Genomic DNA, 24128 nt, shown 5'->3' with positions numbered 1-24128 from the left:
ACGTTATTTTATAAATTGCATTGCTAGATCACCATTATTTGTAAGATATGAAATTATATGACTAGCCTTATTTGGATTAATAGTATTTGTTATTTCATGGCCAATCATATGTACATGATTTTGTCTTTCAATTGGTCTTAAATTATATGCTTCATGATCCTTTCGTAATTTAATCATACCCAAATAATTCTGCTCTCCTTTTGAAATATACTTAATAGTAAGATCTTTCACAATTATGTTAATAATGTTACTATTAAAAGCTTTAATAATGTAATAATATAATTAAATAAAATTTCATACCAATGAGTAAGTAGCTCATTATTAATTATTCTTATATTATCTAAAGATGAAATAACTTGAGCTTGACGAATTTGATCATCAATATTCTCAATATTTGATAAATTAAGAATATCATCAATTCTTTCAGTAGTATACTTGGATGCTTGACTAATTGCATCAGAAATTTCGATTTCATTATTTGAATCATTTTCAAGTTCCAAAATTGACTTAATTCTGTTTGATACTTCCAAATTTTGATTCTCTATTATTACAAATGGCAGTAATAATGAATGATTCATATTTGAAGTAGGGTCCATATCAAGTGCTTTAGCAAGTTCAGACGCCAATTTGTAAGAATGTTTAATAGCTAAAGTAATATTCTTATCTAATGGCCAAGCACATAATTTTGCTAACTTGCTTGGATTAATATTTCTAATATTATAGTCAAAATGGTAATCTATTTAAAAGAAATATAAAGGAAGGAAGATTTATAATCAGTTAACTAGTAATTTTTACTTCTTTTATTACAACTAAATAAATGATAATTAATTTACTAGGAAACGGAAACTGTTGTAAGTCCGGAGCGAAAGATTTGTACAAAAATCCAAATATCTTTAAAAATTTAATTTGTACAAAAAATCTGGCATCCCTAAAAAAATAAAAATGAAAAATGAAACGTTAGAAACGTTTCTTTAAGGTTAAACAAGTAAGAAAAGCCCTCCCAATTTACCTTTAAAAGTCCGGCATGTACAAAAAACCTGTGTTTCTAGATAAAAGAAAATAAAAATGAAATGCTAGAAACGTTTCTTTAAAGCAAAACAAATAAAAAACAACTCACCAGTCCGGTATGTACAAGAAATCCAGAAACCTTAGGAAAAAAATAAGAAAGTCGTTTAAAAGAAAAATATACTTACTAGCCGAAATCTAAAAAAAAAAGGTAATCATAAACTTTTTTACTTGTTTATTTTTGATGTAGTACAAAATTTCAATACACATTCTGTGCGGACTAATAAGAAATGACGTGTGCGGACAACCGGAAATTGCCACATGACACTAATTGTCATCGACCTTTGTAAAATTATATAGTCCTTCATTACGCTCCAGACAATAAGACGTAAAATTTGTGTAAATAACTATAAAAATATATGTCTATATAGTATTATTTTTTTTAACAATCAAATATAATGATAAATATTCTTATTTATAATAAAAGTATGCTTGCTTACTATTACGAACTGATTTTTCTTTTTCCAATGTAATATTTTTTGTTCTTAAAGCTTTAGCACATTGAGAAATTTTCAGAACTAATTGTAACAATTCTGAATAATTAAAATTAATTAATTTACGTGCTGCCGCCATGCCAAAAAAGTGTTCACAAGCCTTCTGACCCATATATCCATAGCAAAAATGGATAATTTGGGTAATATTCCCAATGTGCTTTTACCAGCAAAACTATAGACTTCGCAAAAGAAATGAAAATTGCAAAACTTTGATCTGCTAAAAAGAAATAAAATTAGGATACTTTTCACTCATATTTATTACATATTCTCTCCAAAATCGTAAAAAGAAAAAGGATGTCATTGACATTTTAATTCTTTCTAATGGAGTTATTTTACAGTTTAAGTAACTATCAGTAAGTTCACCTAATTTTAATTTTTAAATTATAATTTAATGACAAAAAAATACTATTACAATAATTATATCAAAATTATTTTTATTTAACCCATTATAAAAAGGTATACAAAAAGTCCTCACATGTCTTCTTTAGTATTGTGAACTTTATGGCAATTTTGTAAATTTTCTGAACAAAATACACAATAGTTGCACTGTTATTTTAACAGTCAAACTTTATTACATCATGACGATACATTACAGAATTAGAAAGATTTGACAATTTTAATAATTGTTCAAATCGTGCAGTTGAACTTCCAAGGGTAAGAAGATGGATGCCAGACATAATTGCATTACGGCTGGTTTTTTTTGCGTGTTTAGGATTTTGTATACAAACAACAGGTTCTACTTTCAGAAAAATTGGGCAGCTGAAATTAACTCCAGGTTTATTATTTTTAAAAGTTAACCGCTCATCTGCTGTTGAATACGATTGAATTGCAACTTGAGCTTTAAATTTGACAATAGCACCATCTAATCAGGATCCCAGACAATTATAATAGAGGTCATATCTGTGATACTAATAAAAATTCGAAAAAAATACACATAAATTTAGTCATTTTATTATACATTTTTATCCTATAACCTTTATATAATACTAAAATATACTTTTTTATCATATGACATTAATATATATTTACGTTAAAATTTTATTTTTTTATTTATGATATATCAATATCATATATGTTAAAATAGGGTAATTTAGATATCACCTCTATATAATGTTTAAAATCTAGCAAATCAATAAAATACACACAGTTTTATCAGGTAAAATTTATACTGTATGATAAAATTTTATGATAACTATGTTATTTACAAAATCAAAATAAACATCAATTTTACAACAAAAAAACTATGTGTAAAAATTCCAAAATTTCCAAAGATTAAAATAAAAATTACCAAATCTATTACTAGAGATCAAAAGCAAAAATTGTCATTAAAGATCAAAAATAAGTTTGCTAAAAGATTAAGAATAAAGTTATACGGCAAAGAAAGTACAAAATTATTACCAAGATATGAAATGAGTCTAGTGCTCCAAAACGAGTCGAGTTGACTCGCGAGTTGGTTGAGTCGAGTCAAGTCAAGTCGAGTTGAAAATTACAATCAAATCGAATCGATTCGAGTCGAGTTAATAATTTAATAAAATCGAGTCGAGTCGAGTTAAGCTGAATTAAACATAATTCCGGCCAAATTTATGGAATTTCCTTTTTTGGAAATTATGTTACACAAAATCCGAGACGAAAATTTTTTGAAAATTACAAAAATGGAATTTTGTGGAATGGCTATCGCCAAAAAAAGGAAATGATCGGCATAGCCGAATTAAAATCATGTGATTTAATTCGACTCGACTTGATTCGGTTTGACGGGCCAACTCGACTTGAATCGAGTCGAGTTTATATTTTTATAATTTTAACTCGACTCGACTCGACTCGATTTAACTCGAGTCGAATCGAGTTTACATATAACTTGACTCGACTCGACTCGTTCGGAGCTCTAGGGGTAGCATTGCTGTATCAGATGATTCTACTGCTATAAGAACAGGTAAATTTTCAAGTATACTACTATTTAATTTTATTAAAATATCATCTTTGTATCATCTAATAGAAATAATACTAATATAAAATTTTGCTGTATTAGAATAAAATATAACTCTCCAAAAATGGCGGCAAATTATTCCTTTTGTAATTGTTTTCAAACAAGTACAAATATGTGATCCATCATTAAAAAGAACTACTAGATTTTCTTTTTAAGAAATATTTCCTACTCGATGAATTTTCTAAGTTTTAACAATATTTGATGTATCCATATCATTTAATATAGCTTTTAATATTACTTGTAATTCATCTACTATATTTTCTATGAAATTATCATTTGGAGTATCAAAAGGTGAGTTCTGTAATGAAAAATAATGTTTTTTATTTATAAATGTTAATCAATACCAATAGTTTTATTTTTTAAGAAATAATATATACATCAAATGAATAAGATATTAGTTGCCCTTCATAAGTAAATGATTGTGAAATTTGAAAACGTTGTAAAGATAATATAAGAGGAATTAAAAATTCAACAATAACTGTATCAACATCTGAAAAAAATTGAAAAGAAAGATGTAAAAGTCCAACTTGCTTTAAGTTCTGTTAATTAACAATATCTAATTTCTCTTATTTATAGCTTTTTTCACCTCACAAAATGTATTTGTACTATTTAAAGATCTTTTAATAATTACATTAAAGCTTTCTACACTTTGTGAACTTTGTATTCCAGCATTAAACTGGAATGGCATATATGCTTTAGCTTAACTAATCTGATTAGCATATAATCATATTCTAGTTATATAACGTTCACAGTTTGAAAATGATTTTATCATAAATTCCTAATATTGCTCAACTATATATATAGAAAGCTTTACTATAATTACTAATGTTTTCGCCTAATTTGGATTTAAGATGCTTTATAATATTCTGCCATATATAGAACATACAATAAAAATGTGGTGTATTTGGAAAATTTGAGCAATAGCATTAATTAATTCAGGTTCAGAATCAATCCAAAATGATTTGAATTATATTGTCGATTCTTTTCACCAAATATTATAAAATCAAGTATATATTAAATAAAGTTGAAATGTATTCTCTTAATACGTTTGCTACATTGCAAAATCTTCCATAGCTTACCTTTTATCATAAATACTTTAAGTACGTTATACTTATTAGTTTTACAAGTATTGTCATTTAATACTATATTAGAAAATCACCTATACAATTCTTATTAACTGAAAGACATCCAAAATATGCCTAATAAGCGATTTTCATTACTAGTATGACGAACAAAAACTTTTCAACGTGAGTATTGAGTTATTTTTTCAAATAAAATATTAAGAAATAATAAAAAATCAGGTCTTTCATTTTTATTATTTTGGCATAAATTATAAATAGTATTATAAATGTCTTGTTTATGAAATACATGTTCTAAATACTTTTTTTTAAGAATTTCTAGTTATATAATAGGTGCAACTTTGCAATCCAATAAAAATTTCAAATTTTATATTATTTCATTATTAAAACGTTTATATATGAGGTAATTAGGTAGAGTTTACTTTATAGTTGCGGGCTAAACTAATTTTTAAATTTGGCAAAATGTCTAAACCTTAGTTTTGACAATTTTTTTATAAGAATTTATTATAGTTTCGCCATTACATATAATTTTTATAGTTAAGTTTTACCAATTTATTATTAAGTTTTTAATATAGTTTTACCAAGTTTCACATTTATTATAGAGTTTCACCTGTAACCTTAGTTTGCTTTATGATTATATATATCTTTTAATGATATACATTTTACTTAATTTGCCATGAAAAGTTGCAGTGCCACTCACAATTTATCTTTATAGTATTACATAAATGATGCAATTTCTGATCTATTACTATTCTGGATTCATGTTTTTCATTTTAAGAACAATGAAATGATTTATATCGTATAATAGCAAAATTATTTGGATTTTTATTATTTTGATAAACTTGATATTTAAACCCTCTTTCTTGATGTATAAATGTATCAACTGATTGCCAATCATTAAAATAATCTCCTATAGTAAAATTATACTGATAAACCTGTTCAGATAATGATTCAAAATCATTTTCAAAAGGTAGTTTAAAAGGAGTTTCACAAAAAGGTTCAAAAGAAGGTTCAGAAAAAGGTTCAGAAGATAACTTTAAAGAAGGGCTACGGAAAGTAATGCTAAAGAAGAGTTAATAGATGGTTTAGAAGGCGTTTTAAGAGAAAAACTATCTATGTTTGTAAAATTATGATTAAAATCTGGTTCAGCAACTGGTAAAAAATTTATAGCAAAATTATCATTAAATGGTGATAATAAAAAGTCTAAAGTTTCAGAATATGGTGAAAAAAATGCATTTGTCTTATATATATCTTTATTATAATTGTTAGAATCCTTCATATTGTTTATATTGTTTAAAGAAAATTATAAAAATAAAAAAAAAATGGTGTTCTAAGGCTAAAAGTTTGTTTATACATTATGTAAATTAAAGTAAAATTCGCTGAAAAGGTGAATTTCGCTATAAAATTTTAAAAATTTATGTAATACATGTATGTAATATATGAACAAGCGCGAAATTTACTATTAAATTATTGAAATTTGCATTTTAATAAAAATTTATAAAAAATCAAGTGAAATTCACCACTGGTAAATATAAAATTAATCAAAAAAATAAAAAAATAACTTTTTTTTTTTTTCTATGTAAAGGCGCGATCATGTTTATTGATAATTATGTTAAAGTAATACAATATATTTACAAAAGTAAAATAAAATAAAGTATTCTAAATAAAGTTTTAAACATTATCAATATACTGCCCCTCCCGAAGGAAAAGACCGACCTGTCACCTTGAGATCAAAGGTGACTCGTCATGATAAATCTAAAAATTTGACCAATGACCTCCCTTGTCAAACACCAAGCTATTCCATAGCTCCCAACGCGAACTTACTATTTTATCTAATTTATTAATTACAAATTTAGATTTGTTGGCTGACCTTTTCATCTTTGCATTAATCCCTTTCTGATGTTCTAAATCAACTAATTTAACATTCCTATACTTCCATATAAAAATTTTGAAATTAAAAATTAATTTATTAATCAAACTATCTAATAACCTTACCCTATCTTTGTCTATTATTTTGTAACTCTTAAATAAATTAACCAAATCTATATGCACGAAGCCTTTTGCTAACATAGATAAATTGTATGTCTTATTAAAATCCCAAATTCTACAGAGCAAAATCTCTTTAAGAATATTCTCAGAATTTAAATTTTCTTCTTAACTATTCATTAATATCAAATCTTGTATGTATTGTTGTAATTTACCTATCATGTTTTAGTTTACTTGTCTTAAATATTTACACTTCTATAAGTGTGAATATGTTTTATCATCTTTTAAACACATAGGACATTTCCATTTAGAACTATAAACATGTGGTTTTCTTTTAATTAGGTTATCAAGTGTTGGTAATTCTTCTGTCCGAATTTTGACTTTAAATAAGTTTAATTCATGTTCTGAAAAATTTGTTAATTCCATATTACCTTTGAGCACTCTAAACGTACATGACCATTCTATCTCTGCAAGTGTCTCAGAATTATTCCAACACTCATTTCATGTAGGTTGAAAAATTCTTCTATCCATTCAGCTTCCCTTACGCGTTTAATCATGATTGGAATTTTTTTCAATAAGGTTACGATTAACAAACATTTCCTTTCGTACATTAAAAGTCTTGGATCAATATATATAGGATCTTTACTTACAGCGTCTTTAGCTAAATTATCTACCATATTATTGTATTCACTATCGTTATGCACTTTGACTTTAACTAGCTGCACTGATAATTTAAAAAATTTAATTATTTTAAACCTTAATATCCACCATACGTTATATGGTCGTTTTCCTTTAGATATCTGTTGTAAAGATTCTTTTTTTAATTGATTGAAATTTAGTGATACCTGGCTAAATTCTTTTTACCAAAAATTTCAGTTTCGTCACCAACTAGTTTTGGTTTCGTCATTGACTAAACTATATAGTAATATTTTTTAAGTTTAAATTTTAATTATATAAAATTATAATTTTATTATAAAAATATATTAAATTATATTATACATAAAACAGTTTTATAAATTCTTTTAAAAAATATTATATTTTAATATAAATTTATTATTTTTTTTTTTATAAGTAATTATTATAATTAAAAATCCATGGAAATCTATAAAAAATCCATGGAAATACTATGGAATATTGAATTTCGGCATTTCGTCTTTTAATTTTAAATGTCTAAACTATTTCGGTTTAGTCAAATGACTAAATATTTCAGTTTCGCCCAGAATCTCTAGATTGAATGTATTAATTATAGTTTGTGCGTCAACATATATCGTAATATTCGCATCTTTGGGACAAATTAGTAACACTAATATTATTGCTATAAGCTCTGCTTTGAATGCTGACGGATTGTCACTTGTCAGTGATGTTAGCATTAAATTCAAACCTTTTTGGGCCAAATAAAAAAATAACTAAAAAAAATCAAATAGATTTTAAAAAGATATTAAAGATAAATAAAAAAGAAAATCTAAATTAGTAATTACAAATACTTTTTAAATTGCCTTTTAGAATATATTTCAATAATAGTAGATGTAATTATATTATTAAACTAATAAATATTTATTTTATTATTAAAATTAAAGAAATATTCTATTAAAGCTATAAGTTTAAAGTACTATTAGATATTCTATAAAACCTGTTATATTATGTATATCAAATAATCTAAATACAAATAAATCTTATGTAAATAATATTAAGGTATACAATAGTATACTTGAATTTACATTATTAGGAATAAACTTTGATAAATTTTTAAATCTTAGGTAGACTTTTCTATTCAGTTCAAATAGAAGTCACATGGTTTCATTTGGGATAAAGGTGGTAAGGAAAAGGTCAGAGTGTACACAGTATGTGGATATGTAACTTTTGAAGAAAATCATTTGAAGAAATATTAATAGTAATTTTTGAAATAATTATTTTTTTTGATTTCATTTACTATTATTTTTATTAATTGTGTATTCTGTTAATTGACTATATTGTAAATAAATGAAAATTCATTTATTTATAATAAAGTTTTTTTTTAAACCTATGCAAATCAAATTTTAAAATATAAATCTCTCATATATTGTATTGTTACACCGTTTTGTTGAATTTGGGAAAAACCTGTTTTTTAGAAGCATTTATGTTTAGTTATTCGGGATCAAAAAGTTTGCAAATGTCACAGTTGCACAAAGTTGACAAATTTTGAGTTTGTGTACAACTTAGAAATTCAAATTTTATCTTAGTGTCAAAGTGAATTTGACAGTAAAATAATAAGTACTATCTTTATTTTTTTTTAAAAAAAAAGCAATATCGTACATAATAAATTTAGATTATAATATCCTATTGTAAAGCAGGTAAAATTTTACCGTAACATTCCCCAAATCCAACTAAGTAACCTTCTCCCTGACAATATCCTGTTAATACTATTTCGTCTCCATCTTCAATAAATTTTCTTTTAATTCCATCAACTTCATTTTGACCGTTCCATGTAATTTCTAATAAAGATCCTCTAGAATCTTCGGTCTAAAAATTAAAAAATATTTATTCAGGGAAATTTTAAAATGTATAGTATGAAAGAACTTACAGGTCCGCTAATAGTACCGGTGCCACATAAATCACCGGGGCGTGTATTGCAGCCATTTACTGTATGATGAGCAAGTTGTTGTTTCAGAGACCAGTACATATACCTTAAATTTGACCTCGTTAGCGTCTTGAAAGAATCACTATTATTTGCTATTCAATAAAAAAAAATGTTGTTAACTTGTATTAATCGAATTTCGAAGATAAATATTAATATCTACGTTTAATTTTTACTTCCAAATGAATATCATATGCTGATGGAATATTGTCTTTGAGATAGGGTAAAGGAGCTGGATCCTATAAACGAATAGATTTAAGAGATTATTTAAAAAGAAAAATACATATATATAAAACAAATATATATATTAGATATAAACCTGGATAGGTCCATTAACTAAAAATGGCTCCAAAGAATCTAATGTAACGACCCATGGCGAAATAGTTGTACCAAAGTTTTTACCCAAAAATGGTCCTAAAAAAACAAACATATTTATGTTGAATTTTATAAATTAGAAAGTTTAAATTAATAAATAATCTTACCTAGCGGTACATATTCCCAAGCTAATAATATAATCGACGAATAATTAATTTTTTTTATCATTTGTAGTTCAAATAAAAATATTTAGTAGTAAACCTGCCTTGAATATCCCGAGCTATTAAGAAAATATTTTTTTATCTGACTAAATAAATTGAAAGAAAAGTGAATAGTAAATACTAAATTTATACAATTAAATTATTTACCACTCCAATCATTCATCAAAACCAATCCGAATATATGGTTGTTTGCTTGATCAATCGGAATTCGCGCTCCAAGCTTATTACCCGATCCAATAAAAAATGCCTAATAAATTTGACTCCAATGTATAGATTAGACTCTTCTTTTATTGTTTATAAAAGTTATGCTTTACCATTTCTAGTTCAAAATCCAATTTGGCGGAAGGACCGAAAATTGGAGGCTGATTTTTGTCAGGTGATATTTGTCCACATGGGCGAACAATATCTGTTCCAGAGATAACAATAGAGGAAGACCGTCCGTGATATCCAACCGGTAAATATACCCTTATTAAATTTATTTTTTTTTAAAAAAAAAAATTGATAAAATAAAGGCAATTCGACAGAAATACTCACCAATTTTGCATCAATGCATTGTCTTTACCCCTAAACATAGTACCAACATTGGTTGCATGTTCTTTCGAAGCGTAAAAATCTGTATAGTCTCCGATATGAGCTGGCAGATGCATTTTAGCCGATTGCTGCGCCACGAAAGCTTTTTGTCTAAGCTCCTCGTTGTCTTGTAATTCTGGATTATCATGAGATAAAATGCTTTGTAAAAATCTTCGTGTAGCTTGCCATATTGGTTTTCCTAATGACATAAACGAGTTTAAAGAGGGCTATAAAAAAAACACAGAAGTTACAATGAAATCGTACTATAGCTAGGAAATTATTAATCATGTTTTAGTTCATTACCTGAGAAAAAACGTTTGATGGATTCTTCAATTCTGGAACATATTTTTCGAATAAAGTTGTTATGGCAGTCAAGTCTAATATTTGATCACCTATGGCAACACCAACTCGTGGCGAAAGCTATATTTGAATTAAAATTAGGAAATGATTAATAAATGAACCTAATTTTATCTTACATTTTGTTGGGTAGAAAAAATTCCAAATGGTAAATTTTGGATGGGAAAATGTGAATTGGGAGGAACATGTATAAAGGATTGCATGGTTTTTTTTTCGGAAATTAGATGACTGTGAGAATAACAAGAATTAACAACTGATCAACACTCACTTACTCTACATATAATAAACTAAATCACAGGACCTTAAAGATTATCGTTGTGATACATTGTAAATTGGCCAATCGCAATTTATGAGATTGTCAATCACTCATCAATCTGGAAAAAAAGCTTAGTAAAAGATTGCTTTTTCAAGTTAAACAATAGCTAGCCAATAAGGAATCAAAGAATCAAAGAAGAATAATTCCCACGTTACAGAATAATTTCATATTCGTGTAACACACAATTTTGTGATTGTTCTGAATCATTATAATAAATCATTTCTCAAATATCACAAAATCTGCTGCGGCTTGTCGTTTGTATTCCGTCATTAAATATTAGTCTAAATGTATCACAGGATTTGTAGTACTGATAAATAAAAACTCAAAGTTCGCTATCTTGACAATTATCCCTTCTCCCTTTATTGAACGAGTGGCTTTCAATATATATATATATATTTTTTTTTTAACTCTCGGGCCAATCTGTTTTTGGAGGGTAACGCGATTTCTATTCAGTTCGAATCGTTAACTGCTCCGTGTATCTTGAATTCGGGATATATACTTTTCAGTAACTCTAAGTTTACACCGCATTCGTTGCTTGAGGACAGCATTATTTGTACACTCATCACACAACGCGTGTTTTTTGCTTACTGGCCCTAGATCTTGTAAACGATCAAAAACTTTACTATACTTTACAAAATTATATAATTTGTGTTGTTAAGTTGACAACATTAATTTGTATTTATACGAACTTTTTAAAGTCCAATCTCCTTATGTCACAAAAGCTACCCGTAGACCGGAAACCTCTTGAACAGGAAGAGATTACTGGTCTTGACGTGAAAGAGGGAGTAGAAAATCAAACCTTGAAGAATGAAGAAATGGATAACGAGGTAATAATTGAAGACGATTTGGATGGAGCAAACAGTGAAAAAGAAAACTTGTCAGAAAAGAGCGAAGATCTTGTGGGTCGTCAAAATATTAAAGAGGAGAGCAGTAGTGAAGATGATGATGAGTTGGATGATGATGATGATGATGATGAAGACGACGACATTGAAGATATCGATGAAGAGATAGTAGAAGAATATGAGGGTCATGAAGAAGACTGTGTAGTAACAAAACCAATCACACATGTGTCCCGTCGAGATCATGAACAGCATCCAAAGAAGCGCGTTGCCTTGGCTTCAGAAACATCTAGGCAACAGCATTCTTCTCATCGTGGTCGGAATAGTCGTAAAGAACATCGGCATATGGCTTCATCATCCGAGGATGAAGACTATGTGTCTGATGATGTTGACGACGACAGCGAACCCGGTCAGCGAAGAAGACATTCACAAACCTCAGCTACTGGTTCACGACGGCGGGGTACAAAGGATGAAGACTATCCTCTTAATAATTATGAAAGTTATATTAGTCAATTAAAAGAACGTTTGTATTTTTTTAAATCTTAAATAAGAATTTATTTTATTATTAATTTTATTGATCATAATTATTTTGTTTCTCTTAGCAAATCCTTGCAAAATACTCAATAAATTTAATGATTTTGGAGATCTCATTATCTCTGGTCACAATAGCTTAGACACTAAACAACATTTCATTGATTTAATGTATAGAGAATGGTTTCCAAAATTTGCAATTGTATTATTAAATCGGGGGTATTTATATTAGATTTTAAATTCTTAAAGTTTATCATTATTTTATTTATTTGATATTAATTTATGTGTACATATATTTTAAAAAGCTACCCCACTGTAGCACCCGCACAAGCAAACATTATTGCGAGCACAATTCAATCATTTTTGACAAAAGTTCTCCAAATCTCTATTCGACTTATCGAAGAACCGGAGTCAATGAATGTTAGCGAAGATGAGTTTCCGCTTTCAGAACATATGCAGGATGCAGTGTCTCGTATATTAGGAGATGAAAATGCTACGTTTTATCGTAGATTTGATAGTCGATTTGATACAAGGCGATTAGATGTAGGTGTAAATTCAGTCATGGTGGGAATAGTTAATGATGAGGTTTGTAGACTGGATTTCAAAGTTATTAGCATATTTTGAAATCTTGCAGACGGACCCTAAACTTACCCAGTAATTAATATTATCAAATGACTAATTCGTAATTGCTTATGTTATTTAGATTGGAGAATACGATGATTCAAGTGATATTATTGCAATGGAACAGGTTCAAAAGAAATCAATGAAGATTTTATAATTTAAGATGGTTTCTCATTAGTAATTTGTGCTGATAAAGCCTTTCATGTTGCTTGGCACCTGTTCCCAATTCCAAAGTTGGAACCACGTATATCCCAGTACCAATACGAATCAATAAATACGTTTGTCGGTAATGGTGGATTAGAGGCCGTCCTCCGTGCTCTAGGTTATGTCGACGAAACGCGTTCGATACGAATCGATACTCACCGCTTTAACAATCTCGATCTGAAAGACGTTCATGGTGTTATCAGAATGATTCACAAGGTAATTTATTTATAATAATTTTGTTTCTCAATAAATAATACAAATAATTCTAATTTTAATCGTTTTATTAGATTGGTCCATATGTCCCTAATAATGTGGATTTTAGACAATTTGTAATGAAGGTTGCAAATTGCGTATACGATCAAATTATAAACATACCTGAAGAATGGCTTATCCGTCAAGATAAAAAATTAATCCCAAATATTGTTCACATGGTCACATCCATGATATTAACTTTACCTTCATCTGTTTCTGGTACAGTCAAGGATATTGAGAGGAACTATCACCCAATGATGTCGTCAGATGAAGATGACGATGATGATAGCGATTATATGCTATATCAGGAAGTACCCGATGAACAACAAGTTATTAGGAGTGCCCAATTGAAAATTGATATTGCAGTTCGCTTATTGAAGACTTCAAGATTGGACTTGCGATTAACAGGTTTAAATGAAATTAAAGAAGCTCTTATTTTAGGTCTAAAACAAGCAAGAGTACTTAAAAAGAGTAGACGTAGAGGTAATGCTCGAAAAAGAAGTTTGAGTGTAGATGGCGAGGACGATGCTATTCAAGTGGATGAGGAAAACCCTTCCGACAAAATTCATCGGTATTTTTATTATCTAAAATTATTAGAAACATGTTCCGTTAAAATCTTGGCTTATTTAAATATTAATATATTAAATATTATATATATATATATATTGATGTATGTTTACAGTGTGCTTAACGAAAAATTACAGGAATATGCAATTCTAGAATATATATTTGGATCTAACATTCATTTGGAAATTGTACAACGGTGTACTGATATTTTAACTTTTATGATACATACTCGTACGCTAACGACTCGTGAATTGGATATTGTATGGTCTCCAATTGATGGGAATCAACATCGTAGCATAATTCACGGTGTTTGCCAAGTTTTAATTGAAGTTTCAGATTCATTGAGTCAAGATCAAAGAGATTATTTGTTTCAAAAATTAATGAAAATGCCCATGAGTTTTATTGAAACACAGACATATCTGTTAATAAGAACATTGGTGCAGTCTACAATGACCTGCGTAAGAGTAGGAGGAGTGGTAAATATTAAAATTATGTATTATTGTGCCTTGATATTTAATTAATCATTATTATTTTTCTTCCAATTTATAAGCTCGTCAGTCATATTTCTTTCGAAGCTCACCGAATATTATGGCGTATTCTATGTGATTCCTCTGTTCCTGTACCAGTATTAATGAATGCAGAAGTGTTATCACCGACGGCTGGTTCCTCTGCTTCAACTATATCAACTATTGACCCGGAAATTACGCAAAATGCTTGTACTGTTTTAACAGAATTGTTACAAGGTGATACTCGTCAGGAAGATCGCAACGCGCTATTAGATATGTGCATCGATTGTTTGAAGAGGCATGACCCAGGAACAGTATGGGCATTAAGAATATTAACAAGGATTATTTGTAAGTTATAAAATTCTGTTTTTAAAAAAAGTGGGAGAAACAGAATCATAAAATAATATTAATTTGCAATAAAAGCTCCTCCGTTTCCAAATCCTTCCACGACTACCAATGGATATCTTCATCATCTAATAACTGGAGTGAATCTACCACAATTGTTTTTGGATGATTTGGAACATTGGACTAAAACTGTAAAAGTTTGTGCTGATAGGAGCTATAGCTCATTTAGCATGGATCTTGGTGAGAGTTTAAATATTTATTAATATTTTTTCTTCATGTATCAAATTAATAATTTAATTTTACTTAAAAAAAAAAAAGATCGTAACATATCATATACTGCTTCGTCTTCGACGGTTTTACTCTCTCCGTCGAGAGCAGCAATATTAAGAGATCAACTAATTTCACGTTTGCAATTTTTACAATGGGTTGCAAATTATGAAACCATCCCATTTTTTACCTCTACAGCACAAACTGATGTAATATGGAACTGTTTAATCGTTGATCCAATTGGCAAACAAGAACAGGATGAGGCATTTTCATATTTCGATCATATCATTGAATATGATCATTTTACAAGTCATTTTTTTAATAATCGTTTGCCTGAGTTAGATGTTAGATATTTATCAGACCAAGCATTTAAATATGCCAAAAACTGTTTGCTTAAAGTTAACGCGAAAAATGGAAGGTTACGTTCGGTACGTTACAAAATACTTGGGATATTTCAATTATCTTTGCTAAAGTTAGTAATAAATTTAATTATTTTAGACGTCACCTAATCCTCAGTCACAAAATCAGCTTAGTATTATTGTACAAGGTGATCTTGTCGGAATTGATTTAATATGGGATATTGCTTTACGTGCGGAAGAGGAATCTGTGGGCAATGAGGCTATTGTCTTTTTGGTTTATTTATATTTGAATGTGGGTGTGGGCTCAATGTTGTCATTGTTGTCAGTTATTCATTGATTTTGTATTCAGAGTTGTGGTTACATATCGTTGATCTGTGAATTTACTCTTCAGACGGATAAAAAATTGGAAAATCACATTAATCTTGCGCGCCAGCATCGCGAAGCTTTGGTAGACAAATGTGTTGCACATCTGTTTACCGCTGCTAACGGGTTGTCTCGATCTCTTGCCTTCTCAACAATGGATAACAATATTACCATATCTAACTTAGTCCAAGCGTCATTGTCATTAGAAAATCAAGATTCAAATGCTTTAAAATTTAAGAGGTGTCTCGAAGTGTTAAAGTCTTTTATGGACTTATTTGATACTAAATACAGCGATTCTCCCATGGATCTTAACATCGTGAAAAAACATAGTATGCTTAATGAAGCAGAAATGATTACTGTAAAAGTAACAATAACACATGCGGGTGTAAGTTTTTAAATTATAGTTTATTAAATTATTTTTTATATCAAATTCATTTTTTTTTTTTTTTATTTTAGGCGAACCGTGGTTTTGAAATTCAAATTCATCCAACTGAAACTGTTTTATCGTTAAGACAAAAAATTGCTTCTCGTGTGGGATCAACTCGACCTGGAATGATAAGATTAATTACATCAGGAAAAGAATTAAATACTGATCAAAACGGAATGACACTGAAAAAACTAAAAGTAGTTGATCGACAGTCTTTCATGGCCATGAAACGCACTACAGACATAAAAAATGGTTTAGAGTCTGACAAAGCTGAAGATACTGCCGAGGAGGCATGATATTTATATATAACATATCATTTGTTCTGTCATGAAATTTTCGTGTAGTTTAATATTTTTTTTTTTTTTTTGTAGATTACGCAATCAGATCTTCCAATTAATATGCTTTCAAAATACATTGATCAGTTCTTCTTGATGTTAGAACTTGATGAAGCTTATTCGTCACAGGTTTTATATTATTTTAAATATTTAGTATACTTAGTATATTCATTATATTGTATATTCATTTAGGTGTATATATTATGTATATTGATTAACTAGATATGGGATCTTCTTATGAGGCTTCCTACTCATATAAAGTCTATGGAAGCTTTGAAATCACTTGAAATACCAGTTAAATGGGAAGAACTATTTGTTAATCGTTCTCCATTTAGATTATTATATTCTTTGCAAATATTAAATTGGCTTTTAAGAGACGGAGATGAAACTCAAAGTGGACCTGAATGGAGTATGCGTTTTGTAGAAAACGGAGGACTAGATTATTTATTATCTTTACTTATGGTGCGAGGTTCTGCAAATGATAGCAATAATATTGTAAATTGCCAACAAAACAGTGTCACTAAACGTGCCTGTCTTGGCCTTTTATTGAAGGTTATAAGCTATTTTGCAGTTGGTAAGAGAAAAATTCATTTTATTTATTTCGTTTAATATCAAATATGTTTAATATAATGTTTTGTTAACTTCTAGATAATTCATCTGTGAGCTCGACAGTTTTTCAACGATTTGAATCGAATGCTTTAATAACAAAATTAATTGATATTATTGGATATTGCGTAGATCCTTCTCATAAACAAGGTAAATTCCGTTTAATACTAATCTGTTATATTATAAAAAAATATATTATTAAGTCAATAAATATTTTAGTCGGAGAAGATCTTATTATAATTCGATATGCCATGAAGCTTTTGTTGTGCTTATGTTTGCGTGAAGATTCAGCTTTATCTAGCTTTGTTGAATATTCTAATTTGCGTGAATGGTTAATAACGGCATTAGTAGCATGCAGATCAGAAGAAGCTAGGAATCTGATGTCTCAAATGCTTCTTCAGTTTTGTCAAGACATTGCAGAATCTTCGAATGCGTTGTCGAACCAACTCCCCACTTCTCTTGAGTCTTTTCTATCATTATTATGGTCATTCTTGCCAGACGTGGAAAATTATGTTGATACTAGTAAAGAATATTTTGAATTAATGGGAAATTTAATGCATTTTGTCACAAAATCCAATCGTGTTAGTTTACCAGCACTATATAGCGATATTAAGCGGCAAATTAAAGAACATCCAATTAAAGAGGTAATTTATGGAATTTCTAGTGGAGTTTTTTGACGTCTAGTGTAAATAAAAATTTAACAAGAAATAAATTTCATATTAGCAATTCAATTCTCCTAACGAAGATACTGTAATAGTTGGTTTAATCAAATTGATGACGATCATTGTATCGGAATATCAGGATTTTAAACGTGTTTCTGGTGATACGTACGTAAGGAATTATAATATATTTTATTATTTAATTTAAATATTTAGTAATTTGCGTTTAATTGATTACAGGTTACTAGATTTAATATTTTATGAATGTCTGTTCCAAGTTCCTACGATTAAACACACGGGTTCGTGCTTACCTCCAAAGTGCAAACTCGAAGTTTCTAGAAATGCTGCATTAGAACTTTTGAATCAGCTTGTTAAATATTGCCCAAAAAATTTCCTACGTATAACGGAATTATATTTAAAGCAATTGGATAGAGGTGATCAATTAAATGATAATTGGAATTATTGTCCTAGAACAGCTCAAAAATCTTCTGCTGGTTATGTTGGGTTACAGAACCTTGGTGCGACATGTTATGTTAATTCACTTATACAACAATTTTATATGAACGCTTTTTTCCGGCAAAGTATATTTAACACGCCAGTTCTTGATAATAATAAAGATGATAACCTTCTTTATCAACTTCAAGTTGTTTTCGGTAATTTGCAGGAAAGTGAAAAGAAGTCTTACGAAGCCACTACATTTTGTCATGCTTATAAAGATTATGATGGACAACCATTAAATGTAGCGCTTCAAATGGATGTTGATGAATATTTCAATGGACTTTTTGATCGTTTGGAAAATAGTGTTTCAGGGACACCACAGGCGATGCTTCTTAAAGAACATTTTGGTGGATCATCAGTTCAGCAAATTAAATCGAGAGATTGTGACCATATATCTGAAAAAGAAGAATCATTTTATGTTTTAAACTGCGAAGTGAAAAACAAGAAGAACGTTGAAGAAAGTTTGGAACTTTCAGTTGAAGGCGAATTGTTAGATGGAGGTAATTTTAAATTTATTATTTTTTGTTTTATTGTTTATTCGATTTTAATTTAATTATATGCCATTTAGACAATCAATATTTCTGTACCAAATGTAACAAGAGTGTGGATGCTATAAAACGGTATATTCTAATTATATTTATTATATATATATATTTTTCCTAAAATAAAAAAACTAAAATTTGGTTGTGTTTCTTATACAGATCTTGTATAAAAAAACTTCCTAAAAATTTAATTGTAAATTTGAAGAGATTTGATTTTGACATGGAATTGTTAAAACGGGTCAAGATCAATGAATATTTTGAGTTCCCAACAAATATCAATATGGAACCATATACATTGGACTATTTAATTAGAAAAGAGTCAGGTCAACTTGATGAGATGAAATTTGACGTTACAAACAAAGGTCAATTTGAATATGAGTTGGTTGGAGTGTTGGTTCATACTGGTACTGCAGACTCTGGACACTATTACTCTTTCATTAAAGAAAGAAAGCCTTTGCACAATAATGAAAATAATGAAAGTAATGAGCGAAGATGGTATCAATTTAATGACTCCAACGTTGAAATATTCGACCCAAAAGAAATTGCGAAACAATGTTTTGGAGGACCAGAATATGTAATGCAATGGGATCCAGCCTCACAAAAAAATCTTCCTAGAATGTTTGCAAAACAATACAACGCGTATATGCTTTTCTATGAAAGAATTGGTGATCAAAACAATACAGAATCTGAGCAGGAACAAGTTGCAAAAGTACCTACCGATATATATAGTTCTATTTGGGAGGAAAACATTAACTTCCTTCAAGATAAAAACATTTTCGATCCAGGTTATTTTCAATTAATGTGGTCAGTACTTCATTCTATAGATTTTGCCGAAAAATCTAAAATTACTGTAAATGGAGAAGAAATAGATTTAGTTCTTCGTACAATTCAGCTCGCTACTGAGTTTGTGCTAGGTACACTTTCACGTGCCAAAGACAATCACGAGCTAAAGAACTGGGTAGAGTTTCTCAAATCATTGTTTCAAACACATTTGTATGGATGTCAATGGTTAATTGGTCGACTTATCGATAATAATCCTAATTACATTCAACAAATTCTTATGTCTTGTTATGTTCAAGATGTTCGAGAACAAATTGTTGATTTAATAATGTTTGTTTTAAGAACACTCCGTAACGGAGATCCAACAGCTTATGGTTTACAAACAGTTGTTGTTATTGATAATGAAGATATTTTAGACTCGTCTATGAATTTAGATTCAACTCAAGCTCAAATTTGTAATCCTAAGGGCCTGATCGTTCAATTATGCGAGGCATTGCTTAATTTATTACCTTCCGCACACATTTGGTGGAGGAATTTTGAACAATATTTCTATCTACTGTCTTATATTGCTAGTTCTGGTATGCCGGAACGTATATATATGATTAAGCGAGGATTCATCGGAGAATTGGTTAAATTATTCTTATTGGATGAATTGCAACCATTAAAATCCCGTAAACGAAGAATGGGTGACAAATTTTCATTGCCTCCTTTTCGATATTTGTTGACTACTTTACGTACTCTTTTAAGAGCTTGTGATGTTGCTAATATAATTAGTGATAGGGAATCGGAAAGAGAACGAGATCCGTCCTCATTAACAGGAATTCAAACTTTATTAAGATTAAGTCGGAGCGAATATGATTTAATTTTCGAACATAACGAGTCTGAAGATATTCAATATATTTTCTTCATGAAGCAAATTCGAGACTGTATTGATGGTGCTGCATCTCGAGAAATCTTTCAACATTTTGCTATCAACAATGAAGAAATTTCCGAAGAATTTATAAATCAATTGATCCGTGCTGCTGATACTTACACTGCAGATCATGTCCGACCACACCTTGAAATTATATATTCATTGAATCAAATCCAAGATTCATTTACACAAATTAGAATCGAACATACTATTTCAGAGATCTTAAAGGTAGAAAAGTCTTTCGTTTTTCTTTTTCAATTGAAACTTTAAACTTGTAAATTACGAAAATTCTTAAAAATTTTATAATTTTCAGTTAGCTAAAAGTAATCAAAATTCTCCCCCTATTGCATATGAGTGCCTTGGATTAATTGAAGCGTTATGCACTTCAACAGTTGGTGCATATGTTCAAAATGCATTTTTCAATTATATGGATGATTGGTTACTTGAATATCTTTTGATCAGTCCATATGAGACTGTGAGGCAACGTGCCGAAGATCTGTTTTCTTTATTGATATTTGGTAAATTGGATGAAGCGCAGGGAGATCAAGCACAAAAAGATGCATATAAATCGATGACAAAGCATTATACCATGATGCTCAAACATATGGATGGTTTTGAACAATGCTGGAAAGCAACACATAATAGGAGAGGAGGTACTAAACCTTGTTTTTAATGAATTAAATTCAAGCATAATTATTAATAGATGCTTTTTTTTTTTTGTTAGCTGAACCTTATGGATGGAGATTAAGCAACATCTTTAGATGCATGACAAAATGTTTGAGATCACAAAAAGAGAAACAAATGGTAAGAATTTGATAAATTTGTTAATTATTTTATTTTTCTTTAATTTTTTATTAATGCTAAATATTTTTTATTATATTTAAAAATAGTTTCAAGCATATTATGAAAGGTTCAGTTCTATTTTCATTGCAGTAGATACTGCCAGGATAGATTGTGATATGGACAAAAAGGTTTGTAATTATCTTTTGATGTGATTGCGTTTAACGTACGAAGTTGATATTGTTATTTCTCATTATTAGGAAATAATTACATTCTGGTATACGGTCTGCGAAAATTACACACCAAATGTGGATATATTCATATCGAATGAAAATTTGACCAATCATCTTCATATGTATTATGTTAGGTAATTATTATACATGTTATTTTATTTTAATTATTAACAAGTACTTATTACGATCTTCATTATTATTTAGTATTAATCATACACAAGAGAATATTAATTATAATCAGACAACCCTTCCAAAATATTATGGTTTACTCTTAATGGGTTGTCGCCGTTCAAATGAATATCATAAAAGATGGATAGAAGCTCCAAATTATTATTGGGCGCTTAGTAGTATGATATTCGGTGACTTTTACGATGACCATGTAAGTTGATGATGTATAAATTGATGATTCTTTGTGCGGCTGGTGCGAAGACATGTAAAGTTATTAAATTTCTTTTTACCGTACACAGAAAACCGACGAATTAATCGCGCTGATGAATTTCAGTGCTGACGAATCAATAGTATTCAGATCAAAAGTCTGGGATCATGTAATCCCAACATTGAGTAATAATACACCTTTATCACGTAAAGTTAGCCAAATTTTAAGGTATATCCGATATTTCGATAATACATTTCAATTTTTTTATGTATATTTAATATTCCTAATATTATATTTTTAGACTTGTCCAGTTTTTAAATAGAAATTCAATAGAAGATCTCTATTTGTTCGGTAAATACCATGGATTTGAAATTTTGTCTCAGGTAACTACTTTATATATCGGTTTATAATGAGTTATAATTTTAATCTATTAACAAAATACCAATGATTTAAATTCGGTAGCATATACATACTATTAAGGACAAACATCCTAATGATGAAAGTATTCTCAAATGCCTGGAGGTTATAAATTTAAACCTGGGTATTGCCCTATCATCTGATGAAGGTAATGATGAAATGAATGGTGATTTTATATTTTTATCGGATGAACTAATTAATATAATTATTTTTAGGTACTCGTGATTACATTAAAAGTTGGAAATCACGGTCAGATTTTGTAACCAATCTCTTAACGTTTCTTCATCCGAATGTGGAAAATGCAGTTTATGTAAAGGCGTCAGGTGAGTTCAAATACAATTTTACTTTAAAAAAAAAATTGTGATTATAAAATTTTTTTTTTTGTCATTTTACTAAAAATTCTTTGTTCAAATAGAAATCCTTTGTAAATTTGTTTCAATGAAATCCACCATGAACCTTGCAAGTGAAATTATGCAAATACTTATCGACAAGCATTCACTTTGGCAGCGCGGATGGTCCAATGTTACTCAAGAAGGTAATACATTTTTTTCAAAGCTTTTGATTTTTTGGTATAATATGTTTTTTTTACATTTTGTTATTATAGAATTACAGTTGAAGTTTGGAGGAAGCCAATCAATTTTTACAGAACTGAAGTTACTTGCCAATGAATCTGAAAGTTATAGTCCATCCGGGCCATCAATTCACGTTTATAAAACATTTTTAACTAAGTTACGAAGCGAGGATATACTTCGATTACAGCAAAAAATATACAACCCTTATTTGGTGATCATTAATAAATTGGTCGACGCCGCCATAGAATTGAAGGAATTTGATAAAATTATTCGGTTATGTAAGTTTATATAGCCCAGCTTCTTAAATTTTCTCTCTCTTTTTTAATACTTAATTTATTATACAATAAAATTATTATAGGTTCATTGATTGTTTTAGAAATGATGGACCACATTGATGTTAACGATATATTTAGTCAACTGTTGAATATCTATGAAAAGTATTCGACCAAAGAAGTCATAAACGCTTATCACAATGCACCATTTGCAATGTTGGTCGAACGTATTTTGAATTCAGATTCACATTTTATTTTGGATCTTTCGCCGGAAAGATTAAATACTTTCAAATCGCTAATTGGCATTGTAAGACATTATTCATCTTGATTATTTTTCAATGAGTTTATTAATTAATAAATCGCTTTTTACATTTTAGATAAAGACAAGTAAACCAGATGTCATTCAACCTATAGTGTTGAAACATATCCAACAATTTGCAGCTAATTCTAAAGTCCTTAGAGAGAAACTTGACTCTAAAGATTTGGATTCAATTAATACAATTATTAAAGAACTTCTCATAGTAAGGTTTCCAATTTAAGTTTTACGTAAATTTATCAAACTATTTAACATAATTTTTTTTTTTAGATTCTTCAAGTTTTGGTACTTTCATTATCTGACAGCGATATACCAGTTGATGATCCTCTTAGAAAAGCCTATTTAGATAGTTTAAAAGAAATAAATTCAGAACAAGTTAAAAGTGGACTTGGACAATTTGATGAGATGACAGAAGTAATTAATAAGATTAATTTTCTGCTCGATCAATTGACACCTCAATGTGAAAATGATTTTGAAGTTGTTGAGAAACCGAAAAATGATACGATTAGTAATAATGCATAAATTGTGTTAATTATGAATGATTATT

At 28.9% G+C, this 24128-nt stretch overlaps 4 protein-coding genes across 4 annotated transcripts; 1 reads left to right on the top strand and 3 right to left on the bottom strand.

Annotated features, from left to right (window-relative positions):
• Positions 1 to 233: 233 nt before the first annotated feature.
• OCT59_007401 (uncharacterized protein) lies at positions 234 to 596 on the bottom strand (the record flags this gene model as incomplete). The annotated part of the gene is made up of 1 exon (XM_066148443.1): positions 234 to 596. One exon carries the CDS (start codon positions 594 to 596, stop codon positions 234 to 236), a length of 363 nt encoding a protein of 120 aa, XP_065998673.1.
• A 5062-nt stretch (positions 597 to 5658) lies between these two features.
• OCT59_007400 (uncharacterized protein) lies at positions 5659 to 5901 on the bottom strand (the record flags this gene model as incomplete). Its single annotated transcript, XM_025324614.2, has 1 exon — positions 5659 to 5901. The coding sequence occupies one exon, from the start codon at positions 5899 to 5901 to the stop codon at positions 5659 to 5661; it is 243 nt and encodes an 80-aa protein (XP_025185411.2).
• Positions 5902 to 8805: 2904 nt separating this feature from the next.
• On the bottom strand, positions 8806 to 10888 carry OCT59_007399 (uncharacterized protein; the record flags this gene model as incomplete). Its single annotated transcript, XM_025314360.2, has 11 exons — positions 8806 to 9107; positions 9169 to 9317; positions 9386 to 9461; positions 9542 to 9636; positions 9705 to 9725; positions 9803 to 9817; positions 9906 to 10005; positions 10073 to 10223; positions 10293 to 10555; positions 10632 to 10748; positions 10805 to 10888. 11 exons carry the CDS (start codon positions 10886 to 10888, stop codon positions 8925 to 8927), a joined length of 1254 nt encoding a protein of 417 aa, XP_025185409.1. The 3' UTR covers positions 8806 to 8924.
• Positions 10889 to 11711: 823 nt separating this feature from the next.
• On the top strand, positions 11712 to 24103 carry OCT59_007398 (uncharacterized protein; the record flags this gene model as incomplete). Its single annotated transcript, XM_066148419.1, has 35 exons — positions 11712 to 12363; positions 12443 to 12590; positions 12677 to 12914; positions 13075 to 13119; positions 13227 to 13412; positions 13484 to 14019; positions 14131 to 14491; positions 14566 to 14869; positions 14945 to 15106; positions 15185 to 15561; positions 15632 to 15784; positions 15884 to 16240; positions 16312 to 16572; positions 16654 to 16746; positions 16840 to 17191; positions 17266 to 17373; positions 17443 to 17867; positions 17947 to 18050; positions 18123 to 18880; positions 18949 to 19000; positions 19082 to 20843; positions 20929 to 21268; positions 21340 to 21419; positions 21506 to 21586; positions 21656 to 21762; positions 21833 to 22007; positions 22096 to 22232; positions 22306 to 22387; positions 22467 to 22569; positions 22637 to 22744; positions 22837 to 22956; positions 23026 to 23271; positions 23352 to 23572; positions 23643 to 23786; positions 23852 to 24103. 35 exons carry the CDS (start codon positions 11712 to 11714, stop codon positions 24101 to 24103), a joined length of 9630 nt encoding a protein of 3209 aa, XP_065998672.1.
• Between the last annotated feature and the right edge of the window lie 25 nt (positions 24104 to 24128).

Source organism: Rhizophagus irregularis, chromosome 15 (genome assembly GCF_026210795.1).
Source record: "Rhizophagus irregularis chromosome 15, complete sequence".
NCBI lineage: Eukaryota > Fungi > Glomeromycota > Glomeromycetes > Glomerales > Glomeraceae > Rhizophagus > Rhizophagus irregularis.
The sequence above is the reverse complement of the archived record's forward strand: the minus strand, read 5'-3'. Positions and strand labels throughout refer to the sequence as shown.